At 37.4% G+C, this 25,766-nt stretch overlaps 1 protein-coding gene across 1 annotated transcript in view; it reads left to right on the plus strand.

Annotated features, from left to right (window-relative positions):
- SDAD1 (SDA1 domain containing 1) overlaps positions 1-23,893 on the plus strand; it is a 34,303-nt gene extending 10,410 nt beyond the window's left edge. The window contains exons 5-22 of the mRNA XM_049885956.1: positions 1,528-1,599; positions 1,671-1,771; positions 2,772-2,829; positions 3,588-3,662; positions 4,791-4,892; positions 5,496-5,565; positions 6,518-6,621; positions 8,428-8,485; positions 9,611-9,669; positions 10,294-10,370; positions 11,176-11,273; positions 11,381-11,457; positions 13,166-13,295; positions 14,733-14,827; positions 14,989-15,179; positions 15,287-15,371; positions 16,641-16,802; positions 20,566-23,893. Coding sequence (XP_049741913.1) covers positions 1,528-1,599; positions 1,671-1,771; positions 2,772-2,829; positions 3,588-3,662; positions 4,791-4,892; positions 5,496-5,565; positions 6,518-6,621; positions 8,428-8,485; positions 9,611-9,669; positions 10,294-10,370; positions 11,176-11,273; positions 11,381-11,457; positions 13,166-13,295; positions 14,733-14,827; positions 14,989-15,179; positions 15,287-15,371; positions 16,641-16,802; positions 20,566-20,613 — 1,662 coding nt within the window. The 3' untranslated portion in view covers positions 20,614-23,893. The remainder of the gene's footprint in view (positions 1-1,527; positions 1,600-1,670; positions 1,772-2,771; positions 2,830-3,587; positions 3,663-4,790; positions 4,893-5,495; positions 5,566-6,517; positions 6,622-8,427; positions 8,486-9,610; positions 9,670-10,293; positions 10,371-11,175; positions 11,274-11,380; positions 11,458-13,165; positions 13,296-14,732; positions 14,828-14,988; positions 15,180-15,286; positions 15,372-16,640; positions 16,803-20,565) is intronic.
- Positions 23,894-25,766: the final 1,873 nt, after the last annotated feature.

Raw genomic sequence — 25,766 nt, forward strand, 5'->3', positions numbered from 1 at the left:
TCTAAGAGCTTTCGAGTATTAACTCATTTACTCCTCACAAAACCCTAGGTGATAGGTGGTGGTATTATTACTATTATTACTCTCACTTTACAGATGAAAAGGCTGAGGCAGAGAGAGATAGTGTTACTTGCCCAAGGTCATACAACTTCTAAGTGGTGGGACTGGGCTGTAAACCCAGGCAGCCTGGCTCTAGAACTGAAGCCCTTTGCCACTGCACTGTACTGACTGGCTAAATCAAGAGCATGGACACTCGTAGCTATGCCTCCCCTCCCCTCAAATAAAACTAACTTTTTTGTTAATATTTCTCTATTGGTTTGTTTTTCTTTATACAAGTAAGACCAGAAACTGAAGGTTTATAAAAGAAACTTAAGAAAGAAAAGCTTAATTTTACATTCAGTAGCTTAAAAGTTTTTTTTGAAAGTATTGAGAGGACTATCACCATTCAATTTTAGCAGTTGTATTTCTTGGTCCATGTTGTGGAATAAAAGTGATCCGTAGGTACATAATTTGGGCATCACTGATACTTGTATTCACAGAATGATCTTGCATGCGATAGGTAAATGAAACAACTTTCCTTTTTTTTCCTTAATAGCTTTATTGAGATATAATTTACATACAGTTCACCCATTTAAAGTGTATAATGGTTTTCAGTATTTTCACAGAGTTTTGCAACCATCACGACAATCCATTTTAGAACCTTTCCACCCCCCACCACCCAAAATAAAGAAACCTTATGTTCATTAGCAGTCAGCCCCCAACCCTCCATCTCCTCGAGCCCTGCACAGTCATGAATCTGCTTTTGGTGTCTGTAGATTTGCCTATTCTGGATATTTCATATAAATGGAATTATATATGGTCTTTTGCGATTGGCCTCTTTAACTTAGTGTAATGTTTTTAAGGTTCGTCCATGTTGTTGCATTCATCAGTATGGTAGTTCATTCCTTTTGTTGCTGAATATTATTTCATTGTATGAATGTGCTACATTTTATTTTTCCACTCATCAGTTAGTAGGCATTTGGATTGTTTCCACTTTATGGGTATTATGAATGATGGTGCTGTGAACATTTGCATACAAGTTTTTAGATGAACATATATTTTCAGTTCTCTTGGATATATACCTATGAGTAGAATAGCTGGGCTAGATGGTAACTTTATGCTTAACCTTTTTGTTGCTGTAAAATGTGTATAATAAAACATTTGCCACCTCTAAACCATTTTCACGTGTACAACTCAGGGACATTAATTACATTCACCCTGTCATCCGACCATCATCACAGTTTCCTAATTTTTCCATTACCCTTAATGGGAACTTGGTGCCCCTAATGTTTAACCATTCGAGGTCAGCTTTCCTTTTGCTTTTTAACTGCCTTTTTTGTTGTTGTTTTTTGGGATTTCTCTGGTCCCTTTTGTGGTATAATGAAAAGTAGGTAAAATTAAATCATCCTGAATATTTGTATATTTCTCCAAATTGAACAAGGTTAGACATATTGGTTAGACTTAATGTGTATATGCTTTTCTTTTCCTCAGACTTTATACACTCATATTGTGACTGATATCAAGAACATAAATGCAAAACACAAGAACAATAAAGTGAATGTAGTAAGTATCCTTTTGTTTTGCACGTTTGTAGCATTGCACCATCAGTGTATTAAGCTTCTCTTTTTCTTCAGGTATTGCAAAATTTCATGTACACCATGTTAAGAGACAGCAATGCAATTGCAGCCAAGATGTCTTTGGATGTGATGATTGAACTCTACAGAAGAAACATCTGGTAGAGTACATGTATTTGCCTCTTAAGCAGATCATTTTATTCATTTATAATTAATACAGAACACATACAAAAATACTTTTCTTGATCTCAGTCTCTGTAATATCTCTGTCATAGACTAAGTTGGAAATAAAAATATCGTAACCCAAGTGACTAATAACCACAGTGGCTACCATTTCCTGAGGCCAGGGACTGTATATTACCTCATTCAGCCTTCAAAACAGCTTACTGCAGCTTATGTAAAAGTATTTGTAAGTAACAAAATGAAGTTCATAGATTTTAAGTTTAGTAGCTAGTAAGGGACAGGTCTGAAATTCAAACCCAGTTCTCTCTGACTCCAAAGTCTGCGCTCTTTCTACTCCGTCACTCCCAAGATTTGCAAGTCCGTTTGTCTTATGTACGTACAATACCATGTTTTATAAACTTTCATTTGTTGGTATAGTACCACCAACTCATGTCTTTTGTTTTTCTTATTAACTAATTAATTTTTTTTTTTTTACCGTAAAATAATGTTTATTCATTGCAGCAGAAAACTTGGAGAAACTAGAAAAGGTTTTTTTTTGTTTGTTTGTTTTTGCTTTTAATTATTGATAGTCCCACCACATAGGGATGATCACTGTAAATTTTTTTACAGCATTTCCTTCTGGTCTTCGTAATGTGCATTTTAAAATACAGTTGGAATTTTGCTATACTGCATTAGAACTTCTTATTCTGCTTCCCTCCCTCCCCCAGTTATCTTCAGTAGTTCCTATGTCATTAAAAATTCTTAAAAAATTTTCTCTTCGTGGCTGCATAATTTTCTGACATATATAAGACTGGGCTGAAATTTAAATAAAACAGCCAGTGGTTGACTATTTAACAACCCATGACTTTTAAAAAATTACAACTCTGAATTCTAAAATGTTAGAGATAATTATTATGTTGTCTATTTTATACCATTGCATATGCTACGAAATACAGTAAAATGGAGATTTGTTTAAAAACAATCATTGTCTTTCCCCAGGAACGATGCCAAAACTGTCAATGTTATCACAACTGCATGTTTCTCTAAGGTCACCAAGGTGAGCTCATGTAGGACTCTGTGAGAGGTGCTGGTCCTTCTGTGTCACAGTCTTCTAGGGATAGAAGGTGAAGGAGAGGGATATGTGATGAAGCGGTGTATGGACGTGCAGTTTGTGCTTAGAAATGCTGTATTGTGCTTAGACCACTTCCCTGATTTCATTTGTGCTTTACAGGAGCCAAACAAAATTATCCTCAAGGGTTTTTAAAATGCTGTGTATTAAATAATACCCTTAATGTTTAGATTTTGTGTTTTCCCCATAATTTGTTTTTAATTGTGCTTTAGGTGAAAGTTTACAGAGCAGATTAGTTTCTCATTAATTTCTCTATAACCCTTGACTTTTCTTCTTTTAGGAATGTAAACTCAGGCAACCAAAAAACCTAACTTGTGTGTTTGAGTCGATTCTGACTCATAGCGACCCTATAGGACACAACGGACAAAATTTAAGGGCTATGCTTTCCTTTCTGTTAGAAGGGCTATAATGTCACTTTTCTTGTCAGGGATGTAGAAATTCCTAACATTCTACCTTGAAGGATACTTAGGTAAAGCTTCATTATTTTCATCTAGTTAAATTTTTTTTTAATTAATATTTATGGAACGAATAGCAGAAAAACATTTTCTTTTAATTAAGAAAAATGAGTTAGAATTTGACTACACTTTGCTTTTTTTTCCGGATCCTAGTTCATACTCGTGCATATAGACAACAGTGTTTGTTGTAAGCTGGGTTAAGTAATTGACGTTTTCCTGATTGCTCTTTAGATATTAGTGGCTGCTCTAACGTTCTTCCTAGGGAAGGATGAAGAGGAAAAACAGGACAGCGACTCAGAATCCGAGGTTGGTTAACCATTATTGCATCTGAACTTTATAGTTTATTAGATTTTATTACAAATTGTAAAATCTATGATTGCTTGAGTTAAAAAGAAGCTTATATGTCACAATTATCCTTTATTGAGTTCTCTCATGTTGCAAGATTTTATTCCGTTTAGAATTTGTCACTTGTATTCAGTAAGGTTAGTTGAATAGCTAATAAAACATAGATTCATTCAGTCTTGTTCTTAGTTCTAATGTTATGCTTTTATCTCACTATGTAAATTTAGAACAAAAATTGCCAACATATTTTTGAGGTAGCCTGTTGACATCATAGAAGTTTAGGGTGGGGGACAGGAGGGGAATAATGCCACGACAACTTTAAAAGAAAGAAAAAAATCAAAACTTACAATACGATAATTTCTTAGAAGTATTAAAAGGTAGAAATTTGGAAAAAAAATTTTCCTCCCCATCTTAACATTTTGATAACAAGGATACTGGGATATATGATAACATTTTAAAATTAGTTTTATTATTGTTTTACTATTATTGTATTAAATAATGTATGAACAATACATTCTTATTATGAAGTATTTCAGATAATATAGGTAAAATTTTTCTTGGCTCTAATTTCCTCTTCCCTCAGAGGTAACCACTTTGTTTCCTATGTATTTACATGGTGTGTGTACATGTAATGTTATGTATGGAGTAGGTTTTTAAAAACTGTGTAATACGTGTATTATTATGCAACTTGCTTTTTTCATGTCAATCTATATATAGATATAAAGATTTATATATAGTTATAAAAAGATTTAGATCTTTATATGTTTGTACATGTAGATGTACCTTATTCTTTAACATTTTAGAATGTGTGCTATAATTTAAACATTTTCATGTTAATAAATATTTGATTCCAGGTTCTTTTTTTAATTAAATACAAGGCTGCATTCTGTCTGTATATTTCAGTAAAAAGCAAAACAAAGACAAAAATCTACGCTGTGGTAAAAACCTTTGTATATACCTGTTTGTACACATGTGTGTGTAGTTTTTTATTTGATTTTAAAAGTAATGTTCATTTTTAAAAAGTGGTTGAAAAGATTACCTTTGCCTCTAAACAGATTTGTTTATGATTTTACAAAGTAGTTTCTTCTTCAGGATGAAGGACCAACAGCGAGAGACCTTCTTGTGCAATATGCCACAGGGAAGAAAAGCTCCAAACACAAGAAAAAATTAGAAAAGGCTATGAAAGTGCTCAAGGTGAAACTTGTACTTGAGACTTGTACTTGGGGAATGAGGTGGGGATCATTAGAATGCAGAGTATGTGGCTTTTAGCAAAAGCTTTTAAAAATTTGAAATAGCATTTTTGAAAGCTTAGAAATGTGTGATAAATTTTTAAGCACTAATTTTTTAGATGAATACATTTATTCAGCTCTAGCAAAATCTGTGACTTGAATAAATGAATCCGACTGAATTTAGATTTCACTTGTTCTGACCAGGATGGCCTGTATTAGTATATCTTTGTCAGAAGAGTGCATAAATGAGGTAGATTTGGTATTTTATAATGATTATTCTGAAAATCTCTAATTTGGCCCCTGTATGCTTTTTTTTAATGTCTATTTTCATATCCCCTTCAGTCTCACAGGTACTAATAACTGGAACATTCTCGAGATTTAAGCTTAAAAGACAAAAAACCATCTTCAGTTCTTGTAATGAAAGAAAGGTTTTAGGCACAAGATTTGTTTTCCTTTTTTGAATAGTGTGGTGGACTTGAGGACAGCCTTCAGCACACTTTCGGTAATCCCATGAGGGCTGTTATCACTAATTTAGAGTATACATGTTTTTCCTCTCCCTTTCTTTCAGAAACAAAAGAAGAAGAAAAAACCAGAGGTGTTTAACTTTTCAGCTATTCACTTGATTCATGATCCCCAAGGTACTATGATCATGACTTTGTAAGCTCCTTGTTGGCCATATGTCTGCCTGTTTAGTTTCCTACCTTCAGTGTTGCCAAAGAGTGTAATACCCCTGGCACATAGTATGTAATCAATAAATGCTCACTTTTTAGTAGTTGGTTGCAGCCTGGAGAATTATGTCCTAAGGCAGTGATTCCCAGTCCACGGCAAAATAAGAAAAATGTAGAACAGCTCTATTTGAGATCCATGTTTATAACAACACAATAGTGGTAGGACATTTTACCTGACCACATAAAAAGTTGACATTCTTTTGTTGGTCCTTTTTTTTAAACTGGTCTGTGGAAATCAAAAGTCTGGGAAACGCTGATGTATAACACCAGCTCTCAAACTAGGCTGCACACTGGAATCACCTAAGTGATTTATAAAAATATACTGATGTTTGGATTCTGTTATCTCCAAAGATTCTGACTTAGTTGGTATGGGATGTGGCTGGTTATTAGGATTTTAAAAAGCTGTCTGTACTCTAATGTACAGTAAAGCTTGCTGACCCTTGCTCTAAGTCAGTGTTAAATTTTAATACCCATACAGATCGCCTGAAATCATGTTAAAGTATAAATTCCGATACTGTAGATCTGGGATGGAGCCTGAGATTCTGTATATCTAACAAGCTCCTGAGGCTTTAGAGAACTGCTAAAGTGGAGCACCTGTCAGCAATCACTCTACGTATTAATGTTGGAAATTTCGGAAGTCCATAAGACTTACCTTTTGGACACTATTGAAGGTATATCTACCGGTGTGTGAATTTTTGCATCTCCTGTCACGTTGCTGTTTTTACCACCCTGGTTCAGCATGGTGATTTCAGGCACAGCCATACCAGAGTCACTATCTGACTACATCTTTCTCTACACCTGTTAGATAAGGGTGTATGTACCATGGACCCACAGTACCCTTCTCTGACCCTTTCCTTTCCAGATTTTGCAGAGAAACTACTAAAACAACTAGAGAGCTCTAAGGAGAGATTCGAAGTGAAGATGATGCTCATGAACCTTACCTCCAGATTGGTGGGAATTCACCAGGTGTGATTTACATTATACTCCTTTGTGAATATCAGACATAAAGTTATTCTTGGTAAAAGGAAAGCCATTAGGTAGAGCAATGGCTTAATTTTATCCCTCAACCTTTTAAATCCATATAATTTACAGAAAATAAAATCTCATCCTAAAAATAACTTTTATCACTTTATTTTCTTTCCAATAAGTATTTTTTATTTTATTTTATTTAACTTTGTTTCATATATACATTTTCCTGAACCAGCATAACCCATGTATCTTTATTAACTATTATTAACATTTCACAAGGAACCCACAAGCACAATGGTTAAGTGCTTGGCTTCTAACCAGTAGGTCAGCAGTTTGAACCCACCAGCTGCTTTGGTGGAGAAAAACCCTGGTGAACGCCTAGACAACTATGGGGACAGTTCTAGTCTGTCGTAGGGTCACTATGAGTTGGAATCGACTTCACAGCAACATTACATTTCACAGTTTGTTTAACCTTTCATGGCTTTCCTGTCTTCTAGAACTTTCTAGTTAGACATTGTCATGTCTGCAGAGCTGAATTTTCTGTGATTTATTTAACATTAAACCAGATGGCAACAGCTCCTTGGTAGTGCATGTGTGTGTATGTATTATGTATACGTGCACACATACGGGAGGATCACACATACTTTTAGGCTAACTGCTATTGTAGAAAAAAGAGAGATACCTACAAATTTAGGTCATAAAAACATGACCGTTGAAGGTGTTTCCCTTCACTTTGCCCTTGTGATTGGTACAGCTTTGAACATCATGGAGTGCATCACACTCCTTTAAATTTTTAAAAAATAAGTAAAACAGGCTCGTTTATTGAAAATCAAATGATATAGACATATGCAAAGTTAAAAGTAAAAGCACACACGAGTGAAAGCACTCATTCCATTTCTCTAAGAAAAATACCTGTAGTCCCAAAGTAGGATCACCAGGTCAGTTCTTGTTTCATTTGTACGGTAATTTCATTTCAGACCTGAATCTGAGCGTGATAGGAAGGCAGAAGCAGTTTGCAGTTTAAGCCTAGTTTGATGGCAGTGATACTGGAGTTTCACAACTGACTGCAAGGGAACATCTTTATATTGAACCACAGTTTTCATTGTCACTTCTCCGTGGTCCATCCTAGTTCTGCTCTGTGGTTAAAAGACAATAATTTATTCCCACATGACAACTCTTGAAAAAGGCCATCCGTCTCTGAAGTTTCTCTTCCGGAAGTTAAACATTGCCAGTTCCTTGATTGGTGGACCCCTGTCACCTTTACCTAGGTAGACTCCAGAGCAGTGGCGTTTTTTCTAAATTATGGAGTGCAGAGTAGTTCTCCTGATTTGGATGGACTCGTATGTGGTAATAAAACCGGGACTGTGGGCTTTTTCATGATCCTGGGCATCACTCCACACTACTGAGATGTGAATTAACTCTTGTCCCTTGCTCTCGAGCCTTAATATCAGTGCTGTTGTATCCTGTAATCCCCTGTCTTTGAACATGAAGAACTCAGTTCTGCAGCCATACCAATTGTAGAAGTAGGAGAATATTACGCTTTGGTTGCCTTTCTTCCCCCTAGTTTATTCTGTTTATACTTTCTTTTTTATATCATGGGTACAGCAATGTGGCCTCACCTCAGAGAGAATTCCTTTCCTTGGTTAATATGGCATATTGAATCATTCTGGGCAAGATAGCTTATGGAGAAAACACAGAATGATTCCCAGTTAGTTAAGCTTGGTAGTATAATTACACTGGGGAGAAATGAAATTCCACAGCTTCTAGTACATAAATAAAGGCAGTATATTATTCTCTCCACAGCTTTTCCTCTTTAACTTCTATCCCTTCATTCAGAGGTTTCTGCAGCCCCACCAAAGAGGTAAGCCACTGCTTGCCACATTCCTTTTTTGTCTTGGTGTCAAAATAACTATCAAATGCCTCTTGTTCTGGAATCACAAAAGACAGAGTTAACAGTGACATGTGTTCTGTATTAGAGAAAGGGAGAGAAAGTGTTATAGTCTCTTTCCAGTGCCTGCCATGTTAGTTGTTTAAAAGAATCAATAAAATAAGTTGGTTCCTCAAATCAAGTCTTTTTGTAATAACATAAATACCCAGGTAAAAAATTCTAAAAAAGTTTGGCCTTTTACTGTAACTAAGTAACAGATATCTGGATTTTATCTTACTGCTCTCATTGCCTTCATGTTTATTCTTAACTAAAAACAACACACAAGCAGGAAAGGAGAGATGGTTGTTTTTGCCTTTGAACTTGAACCAAGGTAGGAAGGAAACTAATGTTTAGTGAGTGCCTAACATGAGCTAAGCATTGTGCTAGGTGCATTACATACATCATCTCATCTATTCCTCACATCAGTCCCGTGAGATGTAAAAAGAAAAAGACCAGAGTCACTCAACAAATAAGTGGCAAGCCCTCATTTCTTTCTGTTGCCAAAGGCCTTGTTTGTTATATATACTATGCTGCCTCTTTGATGGGAGAGTGGGTGTATGGGTGTATATACATTTGTATTTATTCATTTGACAAATACGTAGTGCTTTCTGTGTTGATCATTGGTTTAGACACTAGAAATTCCACAGTGAGCCTAAATGTCCTTAGCCCTCATGGAGCTTACATTCTAGAAGGAGAATACAGACAGTGCTAGCTATATATATATATATATATATATATATATATATATATCCAGGTAAAAGAAACATTTTGAAGAAAAAGGCAGCAGGGTAAGGGAATAATAGGGAGTATAACAAGGAGTGCTGGGGCAGGTTCTGTTTCAGATTGTGTGGTCAGGAAAGACCTTTCCGATAGGGCAACAATTGAGAAGAGGCCTGAAGGAAGTGAGGGGGTGAGCCACGCAGATATCTGAGGGTTAAGTGTTGGAGGCGGAGCAAGGAGAAATAGCATTGAGGCAGAACATGCTCGCCGTGCTTGCTATAGTCCTAATAGGCAAAGTGATAAACTGACTTTGACCTTTCTGATCTCTTACACTTTCAGAAGTGACAAAGATTCTCCTGTTTGCTGCACAAGCATCTCATCATCTGGTCCCCCCAGAGGTAAGCATCCTTAAACTTTTTTCTGGATCTAGTACCTGAATAATGGTGCCACTATGAGATAGAGCGAGGTGACCTTCCCTACAGAGATTACTCCTCACTTTTTTCTTATGTGAATGGAAGTGAACTAACTTAAGGGGATGTATATAGAAGTTCATTTCTGTAGCCCATAGAAAGTAAAGTTTGTTTTCGGCAGCTTGTTGAGAGTTCTGATTTTAATAAGCAAATTTTATGACTAGGGGAAGTGAAGAATAGTAGTTTATAGTAATTATTTCTCAAAGCCAGGGATTGATTTCTTTGATTAATGTAGTGTTGGATTATCCTAGGTCAAAGCTTTTTTTCTTTTTTCATCCATATTGAAAAATAATGTTAAATGGGAATAAAATTTAGTCTGAGGATAGCTAAGAAGAAGGCTGAGTCTTCAGTGGAGTATTTTTCGTCTGTCTTTCTCAGTTGATTCCTTCCAACTCCCAAACTGAAGGTTGGGGGCTGTTTATCTGCAGTGAGTAATGTCAAGTATTTTGTCAAATAATATGTATTCAAGTATTTTGTCAAATAATATGTACTCAGATGTTTGAATAGCTACAGACATTTTATCAGCACTCATTGCTTTTATCCCCAATTCAGATCATTCAGTCATTGCTCATGACTGTGGCCAATAATTTTGTTACTGACAAGAACTCTGGTGAAGTTATGACAGTAGGGTATGTAGAACGTGGTTGGAAGTTTGGGTGTGTGTGGTTTTTTTTTTTTTTTTTAATGTACTAGATTTGCTTTAAGTGGAGCTCACTTACCAAGATGTGAGATTTTCACCTGGCAGTGTGGCCTCTAGAAAAACAGTAATTTAAAATATGCTGCTGTCTTCTCAGGAGGCTTGGTATTTTTGTTTTATTGGTCAGAATTTTGAAGAAAGGAGCAGGAGAAACGATACTTGGTCTTTTTACTAGCTTTACTCTTTCAAGTGAATGATTATTTGGCAATCTAGATGTTTTTCTCCTGTTTGCTACCCTGAATTCATATCTTCCACCGAACAAGTGATTTGTTGTTGAATCTCTTTTTAATATCAGGGTGGTTCAGCAGTCCTTTTTATTAGTTCACTGGTTTAAGATTTGTCTCGGCTGTCCTGATAACTAAGTAATATGCTGAACAGTTGTGTTTTTTTTCCTCCCTTGGGAAATATTGTTGACATGACAGCCCTAAAGAGCCAAACAGCCCTTTAACCTTTCTTATTTGGCCTGGTCCCTTCTCTCTTAGAAATAGAGACTAAATGGTGCCACAATTTAGTGTCCTGGGCACTAAATGACAGTGAACTGACTGGAATAAAAGCCCTCTAAGGCTCCCCACCCCCCCCCCCCCCACACACATTCTCTACCACATTGCAATTCTAGAAATGTAAGCCATATTAAACCCAACTCATGTTCCTTTTGATTTAGTCTTTTTAGGAAACCTTTTTAGGTTGAGCCACATGAAATTGCTGGTTTTTTTTTTTAATTCATTTTCCATTTTCAGTATCAATGCTATAAAAGAGATTACCGCTCGATGTCCTCTGGCCATGACCGAAGAACTTCTCCAAGACCTGGCCCAGTATAAAACACACAAAGATAAAAGTAAGTTGCATGTTACTCTCTGTATTCCACAGAGTTCAGAGTGGCCCATTTTTGCTTTGGTATACTCTTTGCTCTGGAGTTTCTAATTTATGGCGTTAATTTTACAGATGTGATGATGTCTGCCAGAACTTTGATTCAGCTCTTCCGGACACTGAATCCTCAGATGTTGCACAAGAAATTCCGGGTAAGCGAAGTATGTTTATGTGGATCTACAGGTTGTGGTCTCAGGAGGTAAGAGTAATTTCCTATGATTTGAATTACCAGAGTATTTGTGGTGCTTCCATTATGAGTGCCAGTGACGCACACAGTTTTATTCTTTAAGCTCAAGAGACAACTGATTGGTATAATGCCTCTGCTTTAAATGTTTTGTATTTGGCGAAAAAAAAAAAAAAAAACCTGTTGGCATCGAGTCGATTCTGACTCATAGTGACCCTAGAGAACAGAGTAGAACTGCTCCACAGGGTTTTCAAGGAGTGGCTGGTAGATTCGAACTCCTGATATTTTGGTTAACAGCCAAGCTCTTAACCACTGCTCCAGTTGTAGTTGGCATGTGCCCTTTAATGATGACTGAGACTTGTCCTATTGAAAGCCTTTGTTACTATTAACAGATTGGAATCAGTCAGTAGCTGATGACAGTGTTGAACAGGTCTAATTGGGAGGAAGAAGCAATGTGTATATACAATAGAGAGATGATAATAGAGAGATGTAAAAATCCAAGCAATGAGGGAAAATCAGGAACTAGGTAGTAGACTAACAAAGTGTTAACTAGATGAAGGGAAAGACAAAGCACAATGTAGGGCAAGTCAGCACAGCTTGACCAAGGCAAAGTCATAGAAGCTTCCTAGACACACCCAAACACCTTGAAGGGCCGAGTTGTTAGGGCTGAGGTCTGGGGACTATAGTCTTGGGAGACATCTAGGTCAATTGGCATAACATAGTTCATAGAGAAAATCTTCTGCATCCTACTTTGGTAAGTAGCGTCTGGGGTCTTAAAAGCTTGTGAGCAGCCAACTAAGATAGACCTATTGGTCCCATCCCATCTGGAGCAAAGGATAATGAAAAAATGCAAGGAAAATAATAATCCAAAGGACTAATGGACCACGTGAACCATAGCCTCCATCAGCCTGAGCCCAGAACAACTAGATGGTGCTTGGCTACCAACACCAACCACACTGACAGGGATCACAATAAAGGGTCCTGGACAGAGTGGGAGACAAAAGTAGAACAAAAGTCAAATTCATACACACACACAAAAAGAACAGACTTACTGGTCTTAAAGAGACTAAAGGAACCTCCAAGACTGTGGCACCCGGACACCCTGTTAATTCAGAACTGAAGCCACTCCTGAAGTCCACCTTTCAGCTAGAGATTAGGCAGGCCTATAAAACAAACACTGATACACGTGAGGAATGTGCTTCTCAGTATACAAGACCAAATGGACAACACCTGCCCAAAAGCAAAGACAAGAAGACAGAAAGGAACAGGAAAACTGGACAAATGGACACGGGGAACCCAGGGTGGAAAGGGGAAGAGTGCTAACACATTGCAGGGATTGCAGCCAATGTCACAGAACAGTTTACGGATTTTTAAATGAGAAACTAATTTGCACTGTAAACTTTCACCTAAAACACACATACACACAAAAATGGAGCATTTATTCTCTGACAATGGCCAATTTCTTGATCTGGATCAGAACAGAACTGGAAATTAGGGAGGAGAGTTGTGGCTATGGGAATTTACTTTGATCTAAGAGATAAGCGAATTGTTTTTGTCAGTTAATTTTCTCCATTTTTTTATGATTCTCCCTTCTCAACTCATAATCCTAGAGAATTCCTTTTCATGATTGTTTTGCAATATAAGCACCTTGTTATAAACAATTTTCTTTCCTTTAGGGTAAGCCTACTGAAGCCTCAATAGAAGCAAGAGTACAAGAATATGGAGAATTAGATGCTAAAGATTACATTCCAGGAGCAGAAGTTCTAGAGGTTGAGAAAGAGGAAGAGAATGCTGAAAATGATGAAGGTTCATTTATATTTCCTATTACTCCAGGCAAAGTCACTCCTGTATTTCTGTTGACCTTTAAATCTTAATGCTGTTTGAAAAATCATTCACTCAGTAGATATTTATTGAACAATGACCACATGCCTAGCAGCATTGTAAATTGGGGATCAAATGGTCGTGATTTCTACTTTTAACGGTGCTTACCTTCAAGTGTAGGCGATGCCTTTTATGTCCTTCGGTGTTGATGCATCTAACCAAAGGCATGCTCTTTGGTACTTGGGAAAGATAATGGTTTTGTGTTTGTTGCCTGAAAAGTGAGGAGAGTTAGTTCTAGGAGCAGTCATCCCAAATTCTTCCTGTTGAAGAATGCTTGAGGAACTCCATTCTGATTTTCAGGTTTAGCAGCATTTGTCAGAGTCCTTTGTTATTCCTGGTCATGCATTCATTATTTCAACATAACTTTCTTAAGCATTAGCTGTGTGCGAGCCACACTCAATACAAAAATTAATGATATGGTCCCGGGCCTTGGGGCCATTCCATAAACAACTGAGTGACAGAATGCTAGCAGGTTGTATGACTGGATTCATGGCATAAGCTCAGGAGAGAAATCAGTTTCAAAAACTTCAAAGAGTTGGTGAGCCATAAGCTATATCTTGAATGATGAGGCAGACATTTGGGAAAGAATGGTAGACTAGTGGAGACTTTCCGGACAAAATGTAAGCAAAGTCTTGAAGTGTTCAGGGAGCTATTAGAATATAGGTTCAAGGTGGGATATAACGAGGTATGAGACTAGAGACAGAGTTGGAGGCCTTACCATGAGGGGTTGTGTATGTAATTGGAAAATATCTTGTAGATCATGGAAAACCACTGAGGGATTATAAGTATCTGTGATTTAGAAAGCTTACTTTGGTGACTCCATTAAGAACACTAGTACCTTTTTATTGAGACTTCTGTAGGGTTCTTATAAAAAAATATTCGGCTCAGAATGACTATTTCCAACTGGCTTCTCATACAGAAAATGCATAGGCATGATTGGAGGAGTTAAATACTTGCTATGCGACCATTAAATGTCCAAGTGCAGATCCGATAGATCTTGTTGATTCGCTGGGAAGAACAGTGGCTCTGGAGTCAGAAGTGATCTTCGTGATTTTGATGTAGGCTGTATTTCCTAGCAGTGTGACTCAGGACGAGTTGCTTAATTCTGAGAGCCTGTTTTCCTCTTCTGTTGAGTTGTGAGAGTCAGAGAAACTGATTTAAAGGTTTGGGCATGTGGTAGGTACTTGGTCTGTGCATATTTCCCATCCCTTAAATTAATTAAGTTGATGTTGCTTAGTTCTTGATCAGTAGAAAGTTATTCAGGGTTCATTGACTTAATTTTCTTTGGCTTGATTTTTCTCAACATACTGTGAGTACCCAACAGAAAGTGGTAGCAGTAACAAGATGCTCTTTTTCACACAGATGGTTGGGAAAGTGCCAGTCTCAGTGAGGAGGAGGATGCTGATGGCGAATGGGTTGACGTGTCCCACTCTTCAGATGAAGAGCAGCAAGAAATTGTAGGTTTCAATATCTCCTTTGATATATGCGCCACTCACATGTTTACTAGGTCTTCGTTTTTGCTGGGCCTTGTAGGGGGTAGAATTTGAATGGCTAAGCTCTCACTTGAGCTAGTAGCCACTTAAGCCTTTTTTTCTTTTTCTTTTTTTTTGCTTTCAAGTCCAAGAAGCTAAACAGCATGCCCATGGAGGAGCGGAAAGCCAAAGCTGCAGCCATCAGCACAAGTCGGGTTTTAACTCAGGAAGATTTCCAGAAAATCCGCATGGCCCAACTGAGGAAAGAACTCAGTGCTGCCCCTGGGAAAGCAGAAAAGAGGAAATATATTGAAATAGACAGTGATGAGGAGCCCAGGTAAGTGGCACATACATCAGGTCTTCCCTCTGCTCTCGTGGTAATGAAAGTATTGGGGAAAGAAATTCCACAGTTGTGTCATATTATATTTTTTTCCTCAACCCCAGAGGCGAGTTACTTTCACTCCGAGACATTGAACGCCTTCATAAAAAGCCAAAGTCCGACAAGGAGACAAGGCTAGCAACTGCAATGGTGAGTTAGGCATATCGGTCCCTAGTTTTTTAAGAAGAAAGCAAATAAGATGAAAAATGACATAGAATTTGTACAGCACAGACTGGCATTATTTAAAACAAAATCTTTTAATCAATGTGTAATTGTATTTGTATATAATATAATTATATTATGAATATTATAATAATGTAATCACAATTATAAGATCCTTATAACACACAGATATTAAGTGTTCACTTAGGTGAGTTTTGACAACTGTATATACCCATGTAATCACCACCCAAACAAGGTACGGAGCACAAAAGGGCAGTGTTAAGTGTTCATGGTATCAGGGCGGCCTTGTATACCCATTCCTCGCTTATGAACTTGGTTAGGTTCCAAAGACCAGGTCGTTTTGTGAAAATGGAGGATGACTGCATTAGATTACAAAAGGAAGGATGACTGTATCATTACATAAGTGACAACTGACTGAGAATCTCGGCCCCGCCAAGTGCACACAACCTTAACCATCGCTGCCAGCGTTACTGTCACCTCGAACCTCAGAGTTTGTTACTGACAGACATATGTCATTAGTGTGCACAGTGGATAGTAGATTTTTTACCGTTGTTGTAAGTGTGAAATGTCAGATAAAGAGATAGTCATTAAGTGAGGAGTAGGTGTATATTTATCAAAGCTAGTAGAAAACCGAGAACGTTTACCTTCATTAATGAAAAGCCAGACAGACAGTTGGAATCTACCTCTGGCAAGTGCTGTGGCTGTTCCTAATCACGCCCCGCTTGCTTTTCCAACTTCATTTTCTATATCTTTACTTGTTTTAGGCACCACCCCATACTGGCTTCACAACACCCTTTGCATTCCATTTATACTGATACTGTTTAGATATGTTTAAAACCCTGTGCTTTTTCTTTTCCACATCTTTGCATATACTGTCCCTACTTCCTGGAATGTTCTACCTTTCCCCTTGTTTTCCCCCACCACGGTCACCTTCATCCTGTGAAAACACAGCTCACCTGTCCCCCTCTGGGAACATCATCTGACTTGCCTCACCAGGCTGAGTTATGATCTGATCTTCTGTTGATCTCCTCTGGCTCCACTGTAATACATCATAGTCATTTCTGCCCAGTATAGTACTGAGTTACTGGGGAACAAGGACTGTATTCTATCCATCTTTGTGTCCTTGGCATCCAGTAGAGTGTCTGGCACAGAGTAGACCGATACACTGATTAGACAGCTTTCTAAGGTGTGTTGTTTTAGAAGAGATACCAGTCTTTTTTCTTTTTGTGTTGATAGGCTGGAAAGACAGACCGAAAAGAATTTGTGAGGAAGAAGACCAAAATAAATCCATTTTCAAGCTCCACAAATAAAGAGAAGAAAAAACAGAAGAACTTTATGATGATGCGGTATAGCCAGAATGTGCGGTCAAAAAATAAACGTTCCTTTAGAGACAAGCAGGTGAGTTCAGTTTGAAGCGTGAATGGCTAGAATTCTAAAACTGCTTTACATTTGAGATGGAGTCATGGCTTCTGAAGACCTTGTATTATGTGGGTGTCTTAGGATTCCCTATTGCTGTTCAGTCGATTGAGACTCATAGCCACCCAACAGGACAGAATAGAAGTGGCCCATAGGAGTTCCAAGGCTGTACACATCTTTCTCCTGCAGAGCAGCCGGTAGGTTCAAACCACTTACCTTTCAGCAGCCAAACACTTAACCACTGCGCTACCAGAGCTCCTCACCTTGGGATCCATGGGGAGTATTTTCTGGAGAGCATGGAGAGGAGGAAGTAGTCAGCATGTAAATTCCAGATCTGACTTAGTTGAGACCCGGCTGTATGACCAAAGGGAAGTCCATCTTGTAGAGGGAAGGGAATCAAGCTGGATGATCTAGAAGGTTCCTTCCCATGCTAAAATTCTCTGATGTTTGATTTGCGAAATATAAAAATTAATGGAATAACAATTTTTGGACAAAGCCCTGCTTTGTTCATTGTCGGCAACTCTTGAGTCATAAAACATCGGTCTCCTTAAAGATTAAGGAATTTTTCATTCCAGTAAATTAACAGTTCATTGGACATATATACTCAGTGGTTCAGAAATGCTTTTTCCTTGTTCTCCAGTTTTCTTGCCATTTGGAATCTGAAATTAATCAGAATTTCTATGTATATTTCCTTGCCCTGGGTTTTCTTCAAGATCTTTGCATCATAAAACTTAACTCTAGGTTCCTGATTTTTTCCTGTTTTCTCTTTCACTCTAGACCAACACTGTCCAGTAGAAATGTAATATGCACCACGTTTGTAATGGTAAAATTTCTAGTAGCCATATTTTAAAAAGTAAAAAGAAACAAATGAAATTAATCTTAATAATATGTTTTATTTAACCCAATACATCCAAGATAGTATCATTTCACATGTAATCAGTATAAAAAATTATTAGATATTTTACATTTTTTTTCTTTAAGTAATTCTTTGAAATCCAGTGTGTATATACTTACAGTGCATCTCAATTCAGGTAGCCACATTTCAGACACCCAAAAGCTACATGTGGCTAGTGGCTACCATATTGGACAACACAACTATAGAGCATCCCTAAAACTAACTGTAATTCCAGAGGCAGTCTGGGCAGGTGTGATCCCAAGCACCCTGTGGGAAAGGAATATAACATTTCATACTTTCTGTAATCTTCAGTGATGTTTTACTGTCTTAAATAAAAGAGTTTTAACTGCTGTGGAAGTGTACATACATAAGGCTCTTATTACAGTGAAGCTTTTAGAAAGATAAAGGAAAGGGAGAAAGTATGTTGGCATAGTGGCATTTAAGGGGGAGGGGAACTGAGATAGGTGTGAGAGTAGCCTATGCTTTGTTACAAAGTTTAATGAGCAAAATTTAATCCACGTAACCTTGGGTTACAGCAACATCACCAGTTGCCTTTTAATGATTCCTACTCAAGCTGACCCCGTGTATGTCAGAGTAGAACTGTGCTCTGTAGAGGTTCTAGCAACTGATTTTTTAGAAGTACATTGCCAGACCTTTCTTTCAAGATACCTGTATTATCTAGTGCTGCTATACCAGAAATACCACAAGTGGGTGGCTTTAACAAATTTATCTTGTCACAGTATAGGAGGCTGTAAGTCAGGGCGCCAGCTCTTGGGGTAGTCTTTCTCTAAGCTCTGGGGGAGCTCAGCTCCCTCAGCTTATTCCTTGGTTCTCTGGTGATCTTCATGTGGCATGGCATCTGTCTTCCCCCATTTCTGCTTCCTCTCTTCCTTGCTTAATCTGCTCCTTTTATATCTCAAAAGAAATTGACTCAAGACACACCCTATACTGGTACTGTCTCATTAACATGACAAAGGAAACCTATTCCCAAATGGGATTATAACCACAGGTATGGGTTTAGGGTCTCTACGAATCTCAGCAATGTGTATGGGGTTTAAAAAACTCGTGGTCAAGTCAATTCTGGCTCATAGTGACCCTATAGGACAGAGTAGAACTGCCTCTTAGGGTTTCCAGCGAGTGCCTGGTAGATTTGAACTGCTGACCTTTTGGTTAGCAGCTGTAGCTTTTAACCACTATACCACCAGGGTTTCCCATATATGGGGTTAGACAATACATACTTTTGAGGGATGGACTGGAACCTTCAGCCTTTCAGTTAGCAATGAACCGTGTTAACCATTTGCACCACCCAGGGACTCCATAACAATATTAGCTAACATTTATGTAGTTCTTACTATGTGTCTTGACTATTCCAGAACTTTCCATTTATTTGTTTAATTGATACACAACAATATGAGTAGGTACTGGTTTAAACTCATTTTACAGATGAGAAAACTGAGACAGATGGGTTTGAGAGATACCTCGTTAGCCATGCAAATTAGGATAGAATGAGCTTCGTGTTTTTTTTTCCCCCTTACCTTAAGTATCCCAGCTATTCCACATAACTACAAAGACATACCAAGATTAGGTGTGAGCCAAAAGTAAGAAGTCAATAACTTGAAGTCATAAAACCCAAAAAGGTTGAACATTTAGATCTAGATCTATACAGCTTTCACTCCAAAATGCCTCTAATTATAACAAAAAAGAAAAAAATTATTTTTACACATTTTATTAAACTACAAAAGCTAGAAATCTTAACATGTTTCCAGGAATTAAACAGTGATGTTTGCTAATTAATGGGATAATATCCATCACTCATGTAAGATGTATACTTTGATTTTGGTTATTTTTTTTTTTAATTTGAGTTTATTCTTTATAATCTTTAATATTCTATTTATTTTCTTTTGGGAAATGTAAAACTTTATAACGGCTTTCATAGGTTCACTCTGAACATTGGATCCTCAGTTTCTTTTTCTCTAGGTTATCCTCACCTTCTAATTGTACCCTGGGAATCCCGGCTCCTGTGGTTAGAAAGAAAAGACTACAGGGGATTAAAGGTTGGATCCAGTTGAATTAGATTTCGTTTTCTCGTACATATTTCCAACACAAAATAACTAAACAAGTTACAATCTAGAGCTCATATTAACTAGAATAAATATTTTTGTGTTAAGCAACACTTGTCAGGATTTCAGTATTTAAGTTAATTTCTTCATATTTGAGGCGTTATAGAAGGTGAGTGTTAGCACTTATTGTAAGATTTTCTGAGTTCATTAACTGTATTAAACAAACATTTGAAAATCTACAAATAGGGGAGCATTTTTCTTTGTTCCAGATTATGTATGATTATTAGGATTAGAGTTACCGCAAATATGCACAAATGCTGAATGCTTAAAAACATCTTCAAATGGTCCGTATGTGCCCATACTTAGTAGAATATATGTGATTTGGAGAAGTTATTCATGAAGGAAAATCTGTTTTCCTCTTGGATTGATTTAGACAGTGCGTCCTACCCACAGTCCCCGAATATCAAGAGTTGTATAAGCTGGAGAAGTACCAAACATTATCCCCGGAGACAGGTGATGTTCAGTTCGTGCACTCCGTAGCTGCTGCTGTTTTGAGCTGTTGTCCGCAAGGGGTGGGAAAAGCCGTGAAGAGCTTTTCGCGTATTTCCAACCAATGAGGAGGTTCCCAGCCTGGATACAGATTTGGTCTGTCACGGCAAATATCACTATTTGTAATTTTTCAGGATGATTTATCGACGTAATGGTTCCATTTTGATAAACTTCTGGTAACCAAAATAGCATAATAGGGTATAGCTAAAGGTTATCATGTTTAATTTTTTTTTTCTTCCAGCTGGCGCTACGAGATGCCCTTTTGAAAAAGAGAAAAAGAATGAAGTAACTTCCAAGCAAGTTTTCCATTTCAAGGAGAATGCTGTGGGTCATTACTCTAAAAATTAGTAAATCAGGAATGTTTGTTTATATTAAAAAGTCCAGAAGCACTGTGTTTTGAAAACCACAGTACACTTGGTAGCAGCTTGGTGTTGCTATTTTGAAGATCAGTAAGGGCAGGAATGTTTGAGACGTAAACAGTAGTGTTGGTGTAAAATCGTTTCCATTTAGCATTCATGTAAAAACATTACTGAGTGCCTACCGAGCATCTCTGTAGACACAAAATGAATGAGCCATAACCCCTTTACGCAAGGCACTCTCAGCCTGATGGGGAGGCAGGTGTGTGTGTGTGTTTATAGTGCAGTGTAAGGAGTTTTCTGGTAGAGATAGGGACATGTTTCTGTGGGGTCACAGACGCCTTATGGACTAATTCTGCAAGGAATGGGGTTGTATATTCTCTTAAAACAAAAACGGACAACGTTACAAGAGTAAGAGGTTCTTACTTGTAAATAGGCTTACCTGCTGAAAACAGGTCCCTGCTGTACAGACTTTGGGTGAACAATTTTAGCTCTTTTAGTCCATCTCAAAGATCTAAATATTTTTCAATGCCACGTAGAGACTTTTTGGTTAAGCCCTTGCTTTTTGAATTGCCTTAACTATAAATAGTAACCTTGGAACGTCTTTACTTCATCATTTGCACTACCCCCTCTTTCATAAAGAGGACAAAAAAATCTGATTGGTTTCCACAGCCTCCTTTTACCCTAAAATATTTTTAGTCCACAACTAGCCTTGTTTCAATAAAATGGTTTCTAATGTCAGATGGGTACTTTGTGTGTTGTTCTTCCTTCTGTAGACATTCTTGAATGGATTTTAGGGGACCTGGGGGCCATTTTCAGTCTCTCCCTGCATGCAAGTTGTTGCATTTGGAAATAGTTCGGTGTCTTTTGCCTCTGATTTCCTAGGTAACATTGTGGCGGTGGTTGTTAGATGCCGTCAAGTCAGTGCTGACTCATAGCAACCCTATGTACAACAGAACAAAACAGTGCCCGGTCCTGCACCATCCTCATGACTATTGTTACACTTGAGCCCATTGTTGCAACCGCTGTGTCAGTCCATCTTGCTGAGGGTCTTCCTCTTTTTCACAGACTCTCTACCAAGCATGATGTCCTTCTCCAGGGACTGGAGAAGAGGAAATTGCTTGTATGTTACTTCACATTAGATTAAAAGGCAGTTTTTTGCCCAATCAGAATTAGACAGCAGCTTCTTTGCCAATTTTTTTTTCAGAAGTTTTGTAATAGTGGTTTTATCTCTGCCATGTGTTTATGAAATTAATTCTTATTCCTTTTCCAGTTTCTTTGTCCACTTTTTGAGTTCAGCTTCAGCTTCGTTTGAATGAAACTTTGTGACTTTGCCTGAGATGCCCCAGATCACTGTTTGAGGAATAACTGTGAAGACCTTGAAATTTAGTGATTAAATTGCACTACTCCTGTGGTGCAGTGGTTAAGCACTCAGCTGCTAACTTGGAAGGTCAGCACTTTGAACCACCATAAGTTCTGAGGGAGAAAGATGTGGCAGTCTGCTTCCGTATAGATTATAGCCTTGGAAACCCTGTGGAGCAGTTCTACTCTGTCCTGTAGGGTTGCTATGAGTCAGAATCTGGTTTGGCTTTTTTTTTTAGTGGGAAGAACTGTCAGCCTCCAGCAATTTCAGTGCTTTAGAGGAAGTGTCCAGTGCAAATTTGATTATTTCAGACCTAAAACTGCTGCCTTTTCTTTTTGCATGTTTGAACTGAGCGTCTCCTCATGCTTCTAATCCAGAGGTGGGTGAATAAAATTCAAAATGGCATAGTAGCTAGAGTCCATAGCTTTGCTGTATGAATTGTGATAGTGCTTGAAAGTTTTGTCCTTCTCCTAGATTTCCACCTCCCACTTAGATACCAAGAGGCCAAAGTCCAGTCTGTGCTCTGACTTCTGTTCTATGAAGGCCTCACCCCGTTTAACTAGTGTTTAACTAGTCTGAGGTTTATATGCAAGATAGAAAGATAACCACCCAGTTTAAGAAGGTAAATTCTTGACTTTATTTTATTTCTGTAATTCCATAATATCTTATCTCTATTTGATCCATTTTATTATATTATCAATTTCTTGGTAATATTTTCAGTTTACTATATAAATTTGAAGATTACATCCTCACAGGGTTGGATGTTGCCAGCAGGGTGACCTTTACCTTGAAGAAGTCAACAGGATCTGAGCTTCAGCTTTTCAGTCTCAAATTTTATCAACACAGAGAATGGATCGATTTAGGGATGCACTCACATTGTCCAAGCTTATGTATAATGCAAGTTCGCCTATAAAATAAACTCCACTCAAGGCAGAGAGTTTTGTATGTTTACTGCTATATTGCCAATGCCTGGTTCAGTGCCTGATAAATATTTGAATACATGATTTAATCTCGACTTTCTCTCTGTAAATATAATACCAGCTACCTCACTGATTGTTTTAAGAGTTGTGAGAGCTAATGGTTACAAACACTTAGCATGGTATGTGCCGCAAAGTGAGCATTCAGTAAGTTTCTCATCAAAGGTTAGGTACCTATTAAGCTTTTATTCCTTAATTTGTAGCAAATTAAAATGTTGTACAAAAAACATTTGTAGCAACTACGGTTGCTACAAATGTTTTGTACCTCAAATCCATTTTTTTTTTAAGCTCAAAATATAAAAATCTGTATTGAATGTCCTCATGTGCGAAGCCCTCTGCTAGATGCTATGTGGGTTGTGAACACAAGGTTTTTTTTTTACAAGTTCAAAGCTCTGGAAATAACCTTTTCTCTCCTAATAACTTAAAAATGCAAGTAGAAGCAGTGAGCACAGCTAATTGTATGCTATTTAAACAGCATACTCATATTTTACAGAGGGCATTTCTTACAGGGTAATTATTTCCTTTTGCAGATTCTTTCTCATTGTTTTTTCAATCCAATCTCAATATGGAAGTAGTTCAATAAACTGTAACCTATCCAGTGATAGAATATTATATAGCCATTAAAATGTTTACAATGGGAGTGTTTATTATAAATGAAAAGAATAAAATACAAAGGTATTGATAGTATAATCCGACCACACGTGTAAGAAAATGGAGAATAGTAAAATTCCAAGAGGAGATATGCCAAAATATTAAATATGGTTTTCTTTGGGTGTTGGGATCATGTGTGAGTTTTTTGTTGTTCTTTCTACTTTGCTTTCTGGATCTTTTACAGTGTGTATGTTTTAAGTCATTGTGAAAGAAAAAATAACCTCATTTGAGATAGAGAATAAAGATACCTTGAAACTCATCTTGTGAATTTTCTCTAAAATCAGAAGAGGAATGTACCTTTAACCAAGGCAAGGATTACTTTGAAAATAACCCAGAAGAGGAGTTACAGTCTTGCCTTCTTAATTACTCTCTTCCACCAGCTTACTGATTGGGTGCTAGAGTCATCCTTAGTTTGGGATTCTCTTTGACTCTAACGAGCAATACCAAATATTAGCGAAAGTGGTAAATTAGAACAATTCTTTGAGAAAGAAATTTGTAATATATACCAAGAACCTATAAAGTAATCATATCCTTTGATTCAAAACCACTTCTGAGAGTCTAGTCAAAGAAGACAATCCAGAGCTGTGTTTGGCTAAATGTCCATCCAAAAATATCCTAACCCAATTGGAATTTGTCTGTAATAAGAAATCTGGAGATGGGCAGTTGCTGACCTAGGTTCAGCTGTTCAGTGATGGCCATCAGGATCTTGGGTCCTTTCCTGCCTTGTCATCCTTAGTTTGTTGGAGGTAGATTCTCTTGATTCACAATGCTGACTGACATGCTGTATCACCATGGGTAAGTTAATATTTCTCTGCCTTGGTTTCCTTGTGTGTAAAATGGGCAATGATGATACCTTACCTTCATAAACATCTCTCTGTGTTTAAGGCAGAAAGAAGGGATGCAAGTGGTGGCGTCACATCCATCCCTTTTACTAGGAAAGCAAAAGCTTTCCCAGAATTCCTGCAGCAGCCTTCCCTTAGGTCTGGTTAGCCAGACTGGGTTACTGAGACCACCCTACCAACACGGGAAGCTGGAAAAGCAGGAAACAGGATTGTTGATCTATCAGATGAACTATAACCATCCCAACAAATCAGGGCTTCTGTTAGCAAGGAAGAAGGAGGAACTGGATTTGGGGTAGGCAAATAGCAATGTCTACCACAAGGTATCTGTAGGGAAATATCCATTGCAATTTAATATATAATGGCAAAAACATGCAAGGAAGTGCCTAAAATATGGCAGTAGTTAAGCAATTTGGAATATAGGTATTAGGTGGAATATGCAACCATTAGACAATCACCGATAAGAAAAATTATTCAAACAAGATATAAACTGTATAGTATGAAAAAATGTTATGCTATCTTTTTAAAAAGCAAAGCCTAAAATGAGATTTTTTCATTGATTTTTAAGATACATTTTTCGTATTTTTGCCTCTGAAGTTGGAATGTGCCTTAAAATTGTTGCAGCCAGACAGCAGTCTTGACATTGCCGTGACCTGTACACTCATGAAGTTGGTGCAAAAATCTCAGTTGGCATCTGCTCAGGTGAGGCGAGGGCCATCATCAAAACATGCAGAATGGGAGTCAGCGCTCATTAAAAAAATCCAGAAAAAAAATAGTAGAACGTTAAAATTTTTTTTTAACTTTTTACTAATGTATGCATAAAGAAAAGTACAAGTACTGTGAGCTGTACACATCCTATAACCAGCACCAAGATCAAGAAACAGAAAACTAACACCTTAGAATAACCTCTACCTCTTAGTTAAAAGCTCTTAAAAATGCCACATTTTGATGGCACAAAGAGTGATAATTTGGAACAATACGGTCACCTGTGATACTGAATCGAAAAGGGATTCAGGAGTGTCTAACTTTGCAAAGAAGTTTGAGCAATACCGTATACAATTTATTCCACTTTTTAAAATGTATATACACAGTAGACGTGATTAAAAAAAAAAAAAACCTATTACAAAAGACTAAAAGAATTCTTTAAACACATTTAAAAATTCTAGTAAGAGCATCATATTAGAGTTTAAATGACAGTGATTCTTTGAGGCATATAAAATAATGGTGTTTATAATGTAAAATTTTATTTAAAAAAT

This window comes from Elephas maximus, chromosome 5, assembly GCF_024166365.1.
Source record: "Elephas maximus indicus isolate mEleMax1 chromosome 5, mEleMax1 primary haplotype, whole genome shotgun sequence".
Classification (NCBI taxonomy): domain Eukaryota; kingdom Metazoa; phylum Chordata; class Mammalia; order Proboscidea; family Elephantidae; genus Elephas; species Elephas maximus.